Here is a 10,688-nt window from a genome sequence, read left to right on the forward strand (position 1 = left end):
TATTGCAACATTTTTACAAAAAAAATGCAAGGAACTTTTTGTAAATTGGCATGCCCATAACTAAGACCATAGTCTTAAAACCAACATAATCAACCAATCCACCAACCATAACAACAGTTATCACAAATAAACACAACTACCTTCACCATCACCATACTACCATCCCACATTACATGTTCATCTCATAAATTCCAAACAATATAATATAAACTGAATTTACAATAATAAATAATCTTGAACTATCAATTCTAGTAGCAGGGTCATGCGCCACATTCAATACTTCTTGTGGACAATAACATCTTTTGCTCTCTCAACATTCACATCTAGCGCATACCTGCAATCAAAATTCATCACATTCTACTCAATACTATTACAACATAAGCTAATTAAAGAAATGCTAAGTTTATAAAAGATTAAGAAAAAGGTTTTACGTAAGGGGTTAGTGCTTTGCATAATTTTTCACTATGGCTGATCCACTTGCCTGATGAAAAGAATCAAACACATAAAAAACATTAGAAAGGTTTTCTTTCTAATGTTTTTTTCCATTACATACAAAACAGAAACATATATACATATAGCTGATCTAAAATCATAAGTTAATGCAGTCAAAAGTAAGTGAAGAAAACCATAAAGTATCCTCCAGTGAGTAGTGTCGTATACCTCATTTAACCGCGGGACAATTCGCATGACCTCTGGACCTCTACCATCAATTCGAATATTAGAACCAATTGCATATGTAACATTAATGCTTTCCATACCCTTCACCTCTATAAACGAACACAAACAGCACAAGTAATGATATAAAAATGTAAATATAAGATAAATAATCTGAAACCTGGAAGTGCAGACATAGCGCAAGAGGGAACAGGCTTAGGAGACTTCTCGACCTCAACGAGACAAAGAGAGGAGGGAAATTCTAATGATCATGTTAATTACTTGTAACGGTAAAGCCTAACATTCAATCCAGGCGAGAGTGATAACAACCTTTCATATAATTAACAAGAAAAAATCAACAGCCTTTCAAACAGGGCCTGGTATCAAAATCAAATGCAATTAGCATAGCATAATGTTAAAGGTTTTGACACAAAAGTTTGTATATTACATTGCCAAGAAAACAGTACTAGCATATTAAGGGTAGAAATTTTTAGGGGGAAGAAAATCTACAGTGTTTTGACCAGCATAGGTGGTCAAGTAAAGTAAATAGATGAATGAATAAGAGTAAAATTAGCAATGATACAAACATAAAAAACAGTAAGCACATGTGAAATAATAATTGCAATGGTCGTAGATGCTGGAATAATAATTCATTATAGAAGTGAATATATACTGTGATAATTTATGATAACAAGATTAAGTTAAATGAAGTTCTCAATAACTCGAGCATCCGAAAGATATAACAGAAATAAAACATACATGTTCCTAGTTACTTGAAACCTTTTTGGTAGTTGTCACCTCTTGAGATTGTCTCATTGGCATATGCATAACATTTTAAAGGCAATACATATAAGAGGCAGAACCTGGCATAAGATAACAAGCTAAGGAATATAAACACACGAGATCCCTTACATATATGGTATAGCTTCCCTGGTAACTGCGTGCTTCAGTTCCCTGGTAACTGTGTGCTGCAAAGGTACATGATGATGTAGCATACTGATTGGTGTTTTTCTGGCTTAAGTTCATGCGTGATGCAAAAATATAATCTGAAATAAAGGGGGCACTGTAGCTGTATGCAAGGTTTGGAGAAGGAAAACCACTGTAGTTGGGAGTATAAAGAGATGGGGAAAGGAGTACAAAATAATCTTGCCAATTATTTCTGTGTTCTTCTCTATACCAAGCAGCAGTCACATGAAGACATGTTCCTTCCACAATAGTTCCTTGAAAATAAACAAATTCAATTTAATAGATAAATAAAGCACATATTGAATAAGCATTGTCCAGAAGAGTGTTAAGAATATAAAAAATACCATTTATTGAATCCAGAGCCATTTTTGCTTCTTCCACAGTAGAGAAGTTTACAAAGCCAAATCCCTTGCTAAACCCATCATAATGACGCATCACTCTTGCTGAAGTCACCTTCCCGTAAGCACCAAAGATATGCTCTAATTTTCTGTCATCGATGGATATGTTGAGATTCTTTACAAATAGATTTGAGGCCTTCAATTTCTGTGTGTGGTAGTTCAACAACTCTTTCTTGGCATATACTAACTGATCTTTCCTTTCATCTTTTCTCTGAGCCTTCCCTACATACAGCTTATTTGATCCTGTTCACAACAGAAAGAAGCATATAAGTTTTTAGATTCATTGATGAGTCTGTAATGCACACAAAGATAAAAATTGAAAGCGTGCTTACCAATAATGGCACCATTCAGAGCCTCCATGGCCTTCTTAGCATCTTCATGTAAATTGAATCCAATAAACCCAAATCTGTTTGATACTCCAGCACTGTCCTTCATGATGACCACACTGGAGATGTTCCCATATTCTGAAAACCTTTCACGAAGGACATCCTCTGTAACATCTTCGCTAAGATACTCCACATATAAATTTATAAAATTTGATTCTTCACATGCATTCTCCCTCTCATGCTTCTTTATAAACTTGGACACATATCTATACATAGACCAAATAATTAGATTGGACAAGATTTTTACTCCACCAAGAAACTATGACAAGCAATTAAAAAAGTTCAGGCTCCTTAGAAATGCCTCAAATATTTACATCAATGTAGGCAACTTATGACACTAAACATGACAGTATAAGAAGTCTCTTAATTAAGCAGATAAGTGTTAGTGTTAGTACCCTAGAGACAACACTATTATGTTTATATTATGAAACATTTGGATTATTAATTATGATTATATGGATTGTTCTTTAGTAATTTATTATATCTTTATTTTCTGCGATAAGATGTTAGATTAATAAATGTCCTTGGAATATGATATGTAAATCTATATCTCTAAGTACGTGACTTAGAAATGAGATTATGAGAATAATATTGATATTCCTAAAGATCCCTAGTCAAATATTATTGTTAAGGGACGATAATAAATACATTGAGACTAGTGTGTTTGTTGGCTGATGATCATATCTCATTGATAATAGGTATGGTGATACTAAAGTCAAAACACAGGCACATGTATTAAATACATGGTTCTGGATTGACCCGTTGTGAGATACTACATGTTTATAGCGTCATAAGTTCATCTCACAGTGATAATGATGTATTGGTCCTTTGACCTGAAATCATTGTATTTCTATACGAGAATTAATATACTTTGATACTATTAAAAGTTATCCTTGACCATGTAATAATAAAAGTAGACATTGGGTACATTATAAATCGTATGAGAAATATGAATGATCTAGATGAGATTTAGCACTCCTTTATTAAAGGAGTGATATTATTGGCCTCTTGATTGAGTAATACTATAAAATGCATGGTCGTGCTCAAATACTGATTTGTTTAATAGTTTACTCATTGATCAAGGAAAGAAGGATTGAACGTTAACAGAGGATGACACAATACATGCCTCGAGTTTGATCTATAATATAAGGCTAAAGGGATTATATTATATTGTACATTATTCACGAAAGGTTTAATTGATACAATGATGTATTACTAGATGCCGCTCATTGTTTATGATTTTAAATTAGATTTAAAATTGTTGCCAACGTAATAATAACCTAAAGGGTCGCACAAAGAATGATTAGAGGATTATTTAATTTAAATTCGGATTTAAATTAAATGTAAGTAATTCGAATTATTTATTAATTAAGTGTGACTTAATTAATTAAATATATAGGAAATTTGAATTTAATATTAAATCCGAAATTAAGTTATTGGATGATTAAGTGAGACTAAATAATACAATAATTAGAATTTCGAATTTAATAATAATAATAATTCTAAAATTCAGTTTAGGGTTAAAGGCCCATTAGCTCTTGCCTATATAATATCTTTTTCTAATAGAATTAGAGTTACACGTTTTATTTGATAAAACATAAACCCTAGTGTAATATCCGGGATATATCGTGTAATTATTTTTGCTATTATATAATTATTATGTGTGTTCAGTATCTATTCTGTGAGCTAATTGTTAAGTGTTATCTGTACTCGAATATTCAAAAATAATATTAATTGAGTATTTTAATTTTTATATGTCCAAAATAAAATATAGATAATTGTCATATCTTCCTAATTATTTTTATGTTGGTTTATGGATTTATAAGAATCATATGAAATTTCTGAAATCTTTTTCCGGGTAATTAAAATCTATTTTATAAAAGCGGGAACCAACCGACGTCAACCGTTGTTATGTTTTTAGAACCCGAAACTCTTCCGAGAACTCCTTCCTAACCTAATTGCAATATTCTGAGCATTTTCCGTGTTTCGACTTTTTCGATCCGGCGTACGGTTTGTCCTGCGCGGGTCCCGGCGCAACATTTTCGATACAATATTCGTTTCGGTAAATCAATAAAACTCGTATTTTCGATAAACGGGAGCTTTTTATTAAACTATCACAATTATCACTTCGTAATACGTGTAACCAGGCGCTGAGACCAAGACCGCAATACAAATTGTACTGATTTAGATAATTATCTCGAAAACCGGTACCGTTTGGATCAGTTTTTATAAATAAATGTACCATTTTATATCCGGAAGTATCCAACGGGATACTAATTTCCCGTAATTATAAATAGCCTCTACCGTATTTATTTTGTACCGGAAATCATTTGCAAACAGTATTTACAGAATTTCTACAGAGAAAATGCTATAATTATATTTTGTTCTTCGTAATCAAACAAAAATTCGAAGGCGTTATCGATATCCGATTTTGACGTACATATACTCAAAACGAAGCTACTGAAATCTAGAATCCAAATCTTCCATTAATTTCAACCCAGAAACATCAGGTGATTTTCTATTTAATTATTTATATTCGAATTTCTTGATATTTAAAATATGAATTTTTGTTCGAGAGATTGTTTGTATGATTTGATGATTGTATGTTGTAGGGCTCGTCTTCCTGATGATTTTGGTATATTATATGTGTGATTTGGAGTCCAGTAACGTGTTCAATTTGGTGTTTGATTTTTGAAATTGTAAAATTAGGGTTTTAATATTTTGAATGTTCTTGATTCGATTTGGGTATTTCATTTTGATTGATTCTGGGTTTGGGTAAGTTGTATCAGTGGATAAATCGTTTAAAAATAAGTTGAATCATGTATTTAGTTTCTTCCTTGGTTGCCGGAATCGACCCGCCGGAAAAGCTCGAAGCTTCGCCGGCGTTAATGACGATTTCGTCGGTGTCTCCGTGTCAGGCATGGTTTACCCCTGTTTTTGCCGCAATTGGATGGTTGTTGAATTGTTAAACAAAACCCCGACAACCATGAACATGTTAGTGATCGTTAGGCTGAGGTTCAGGACTCGCCGGAAAATCCCTGGCGGCCGGATTCTGGAATGGGGGTGGCGGGTCGAACGGGTTCTTCGTGACCCGTTTAGCTGACCCGTTTGACCCGGTTTTGATTCTCTGAAATTCTAATTCCCATTCTGAATTCTGTTTCTGAATTCTTTTATTTTAAAAATTCTTTTAAAATTCTGATTTATTCATAAAAATTCATTTTTAATTTCTAAAATTTCTTATTTAATTCTGAAAAATTATTTCTAATCCGAAAATAAATCGTAATTATGTAATTAATTAATTTTAGTTGATAATTAATTATTTAATTAGTCAATTAATTTAAATATTAATTGATTAATCAATTTAATTGATTATTTAATTAGATTTAATTGTTTATTTTTGATTTAAAAATTCCGAAAAATAGTTTCGAGCTTTAAAATATTATTTTAAATTATTTTCAAGGCTCGATAATTATTATAAAATTGTTTTGAAGCCAGAATTGGCCAACCGAACCCTGTTTATTACTCTGAAATTGATCCAACGACCCGTTTTAATTCCAAAAAATATTTTAAAAATCATTTTAATTACCTGAAAGCATGTTTATGACCCAAGACTTCTTTATCAACGATATACCATTGATTGTTTGACGTGTTATGTGTTATATGTGACTTATTGGTTGACTGTCGGTCTATATGTTCGGTGTTTACTTGTTTATAGCGTAACTTTCGATCCGTTAATCAGATTTGGGTGAAACGAAGGGTAGATAGAAGTGTATGTTGAATAGAATCGTATGAGTTAAATATTGATAGATATTTATAATGCCTAGCAGAGTACGCAAGGCGTAAGAAAGGGAAGCAGGTGATCAGAAAATAGAATTGACATATAGAAAATACAGCAAGTGATCAGAGATTAGAAGCGAGGCATAGAAGAAACAGATGAATGGTTGTTGAATAGAGTCGTAGACGAGTACAAGTGAATTTGAAATCGATTATGATAAGGCAAGTACTTCTAAACCTTTCTTGAGATATATTGCAAATATTTTTAAATTCTTTTATGACATATTGTAAATATTCAAAATCACTCTGTTTTATACTATAAGCACTTTGAATCCTTCAGCTTTGAACCTGAGCCACATCATTTGATCTTTGAGCCGTAAGCCTTATTCTTTGTAAACCATTTCTTGATTGATTTACCAAATATTAAACCCCACAAATACGATACTACTCCACAAGTATATAACCATCATATACCAAACATTGGAACAAAATTGTTTTAAATATACAGAAACTTTTATACTCAACCATACCTTGTGATATCAAAGTACTAAAACCTTGTCAAAACACTAATCATCTAATACCCGATTATCCTATCGGCTGGAGACCACTTCTTTTATGTACTTGAACATACCCGTTCAGTAACCATGAATTTTTACCATGCTCTTATACAAATATTTTATTATTATGGATTATGATCTGGTTTTATTGAATTCTATTGTTTATCATACTGAACTGCTTTAGAATTGGATAGTTTTCTTTGTATGGACCAGATTCGTGGTCAGACCATATCAATGGTCAAGTTAGGCCAATGTGTGCCTTGGATCCAGTAGTCAGAGCAGTGCTGTGTGCTTTGCTCGGGGTTAGTGCGTGACTGATCAGCATCCTAACCTTGGTTTTAAAAACTTAAAATGAATATCCAATTCTATTGGTTGTTTAACAAGAAACTTGATTCCTTTGAATCATCTCATTTATTATTGTTTAACCTCAGTTATTGATAATATGACTTGCTGAGCTAGTTAGCTCACTCTTGCGAATCTTTTATTATATTCTACAGTTAAGAAGGATACGGTTGATAGCAAGGTTTCCCAGTTCAATGTTCGAGCTAGGATTCCAGATTATGATTGATCGAGCTAGCAGGAGCTTATGGCATTAGTGAGATAGCAAGGTTGTAAGAATGATTTTATTATCAATTGTAAGTTAAATTAGTTGGGATTTGGTACGTTGTAATAAAAGTTAAGGTTGTGGCTTGTTTTCATACTTTAACCTGTGTGATCCGTGGTTATGTAAAGCAGGGTCATTGCAAATAATATATTATATACAGGTTTATATATTGTGTATGTGTTGTGGACCCCAAACTTCTGACCCGGGTTTGGAGGGCACCACACCTAGCAGCTTGAAGAGAGATAGAGAGAGCAAGAAGGCGGCCTCAAGAACGTGCTAGTACACACCCATCCTCCGGGCGATCATTCGTGTGGATATCTTCAAGGCGTAGATCGTTCCAGCGACGGGCTACGTGGTGATCATTCAAGACCTCTATCTTTCCATTAACGTAAAGCTTCTAACATACTGAACTACGAATTAGATATTGTTTTTCGCATGGATCCTGCGGAGGGTTTCAATTTTAAGATTTAAATTTACATTTTTTCGTTGCGTTTATGTGCTAAAAACCCTTCAATAAGAAGCAATAACTTAGAGCACAGGTATCAAAGTTAATGATCATGTAGACATTTAGATTAGCAGACACCTAATACAATTTATAGTTTTTACTACAAAACGAAAGGAGAGGACCTGTAAGGAACATGTATGGTAGGGAAGTGTGAACCATTTAACGAAACATCAAAGAAACAAGTACAGTTGAAACTGAATACATACATGTAATGAGTAGGGGAAATTACATGATGCAGTTGACCCTAACGTTACAGATGAAACATTACTAAATAACATAAGAAACAGTGCAAAAATTCAGAAAGAGTAGGGGGCTTACAACTACTTCCCCTCAAGAAAAGATTGATGCATAGCAGCTATAGCAGAAAGGGCAAAGTCCTCAGAATCAAATTGCACGAATCCAAAGCCCTTACTCTTGCCATTTTCCTCAGCCACCTTGCAAGAAAGTATAGTTCCATATTTGGAGAAAATGGTGTGCAAGCGAGCATTGGTAATTGAAGAGTAAATATTCTTGACATAGAGATTAGCAACACCATTCTTTCGTGCAAGAGGATCTCTGTGGCTCCACATTATCCTCATAGACTTTCCCTTCAACTTGTAGTAATTGAGAGCTTCCAGACACTATACCATAGATGACCTATAACAACACCCAAAAAATTTACAATAGGCCAAAAAAATGTTACCATATCCACCCAAAAGACCTAAGGTAACATAAAAATTTAAGTTGCTTTTTTTCGAGTTACCTTTGGCCCCTAAGGTAACATTTCCTTTGCCCTGGTGCAAAATGGACTTTTTTGTTACAATAGACACCAAAGGTAACATCAATGTATATCTATAGTATCACACTATGTATGTTACCTTTGCACTTTGAATTTGCAAAAAAAAGGGGCCCACGGGTGGGCCCCATTTTTTATAATAATTTGTATTATATTAATTTGACAGGATTTGTTTGTAAATAGAACATATATACGATTAACATGTTTTTCATACATAAAGCAATACTACATGAAATTCTACTATTCGAAATCGACAACCCCAAAATACCATTACATACCACAAAATATATTACATCCAAACCAACTCAAACATTCAAACCATCACATGTCTAAAACTACGACAACAACAATTATTTTAACTAAACAAAATAGTTCAGGTTCTTTACTAAACATTAGGAATAAAAAAGATAAACTTAATAAAATAGTAACACTAGAAACTCTTTACACTCTCGTCTACTTCAGACGCAAGTATTTGATCCACTTTTTGTTAAGTGCCCTCCTTTACAAGCATGTCCCTAACTGCAGGATACCCCAAAGATAACAATGCATAAATTATTAGACAACACAAATTGCGCTAACAAATTACCCAACCCCTAACACTAACATAACTTATAAATATAAGAAAAAGTAGGAGATAGTGTAGAAAAGATGATAACATTTAAATTTAGCAAAAATTAATACATCATCAAATAACAAAATTTCAGATGCAGAGCAATATACCAATTAACAAAAACATCAGTAAAACTAACGCATTAGCAACTATCTTTGTTGTTCCGGACTTTGCATTGTCACTGGAAATACATAACACGAGCTTGTCTATAAGTGAAGACTGAAGAGATGGAAAGTTGGCAATGTCACTACAAATAAAATTGTATCCTCAAAGTTTGCTAGGAGGTATAGCTCACAATTCTTCCAGGCTTCGACACATACAGAAGAAGAATAGTATATTATGAAAAAGTCGGGGAGGGGAAGCAGAAGACTCTAGTTCATACATTTATTGAATATTTCATGAGAACTTGATTTATAAATTACTTGTCAAAATAGATACTACCATTATTCATCCAACAGTAAACACCCTGTGACCTATCAAATATGAGAAAATATAAGTGTAATAAAGATAAGGCTTATATTAGATTTATTCAGCAAGATTTTGCAACTTGCACGCAACAATTAAGTTTAAAACCCATGAATTTGTTGCCTCAACAGCCTGACAGGATCTTGCTAGCTTCTCTGCATCAGTTCGCTAACTGTTGAAAATCGAGATTCTATTACCTGGGTTACACTTATCAGGTAGCTTCAGGCTATAAATTATGTATGTCGATAATACAGTTTCATTGCTTCCTGAAATTAACTTTCTGTGAAGAACTATTCCACCAGCAACAATTAAAAGGTTATGTAGATACCCTCTATATGAAGGTTGAAAGTCCCCAATAATATAAAAATTGTACCCATCAAATAGTTTTGCTTGCTGAAAGTAAAAAATAAACACTCGCCAACACTGTCTGATGTGCTTTTATCTTTGGAAAACAAGCTAACTAAACATGCATAACTCTCTTTCTACTGTTTGTGTACTTCTAATTATCAGAGGGACTTAATGCAATACATAAAATTAACATGCTAAATAGTTTCATCTCCACCATCCAATTAGAAAAATAATGCATATGCATCTATAATTAGTTATCTTAAAGATGTGTTTAGAAAAATAAAAATAAAAAAGAGATGTATATTCTACGTAAGCATAATATTTACAGTCAGATTAGGGTGTAATGTTACCTTGCTCATCCGAAATATAATACACTGAAATTGTGGAACAGATAAACTACTCCCATTTCAAGATTCCAATAACTACACTCTCCGAAATATAACACAATACAAAATGTAAATATTGTAGCACATAATTTTAAATAACCTTCTCGATATAAGAAACTGTTTTTCGAGCATCCAATTGGTAATCATCAGGTAGACAAGCCGCCCCACCTTCTTTGTCAAGCTCAAGCGCAGGTTCATGTACCAACAGATTAGTACTTGACAAGAACTGGGCCCTGAACCCAGCCTTAGATAGCTGATCC

General features: G+C 33.1%; 1 protein-coding gene across 1 annotated transcript; it reads right to left on the bottom strand.

The window, feature by feature from the left end:
• Window positions 1–273: 273 nt before the first annotated feature.
• Window positions 274–8,413, bottom strand: LOC141713273 (polyadenylate-binding protein 6-like). The gene is made up of 6 exons (XM_074516605.1): window positions 8,169–8,413; window positions 2,351–2,610; window positions 1,965–2,261; window positions 1,593–1,874; window positions 554–767; window positions 274–334 (listed from the first exon to the last, which is right to left on the bottom strand). Exons 1-6 carry the CDS (start codon window positions 8,411–8,413, stop codon window positions 274–276), a joined length of 1,359 nt encoding a protein of 452 aa, XP_074372706.1.
• Window positions 8,414–10,688: the final 2,275 nt, after the last annotated feature.

Source organism: Apium graveolens, chromosome 1 (genome assembly GCF_009905375.1).
Source record: "Apium graveolens cultivar Ventura chromosome 1, ASM990537v1, whole genome shotgun sequence".
Taxonomy (NCBI): Eukaryota; Viridiplantae; Streptophyta; class Magnoliopsida; order Apiales; family Apiaceae; genus Apium; species Apium graveolens.

Bases quoted from the DNA above. Each gene is read 5' to 3' on its own strand.
- LOC141713273 (XM_074516605.1), bottom strand. From the start codon at position 8,413: ATGTGGAGCCACAGAGATCCTCTTGCACGAAAGAATGGTGTTGCTAAT. The intron at 2,611-8,168 runs GTAGTTGTAAGC...GTCTATGTATAG, and splicing joins CAATCTTTTCTTGAGGGGAA to ATATGTGTCCAAGTTTATAA. The intron at 768-1,592 runs GTTACCAGGGAA...GTTCGTTTATAG, and splicing joins CCAGGGAACTGAAGCACGCA to AGGTGAAGGGTATGGAAAGC.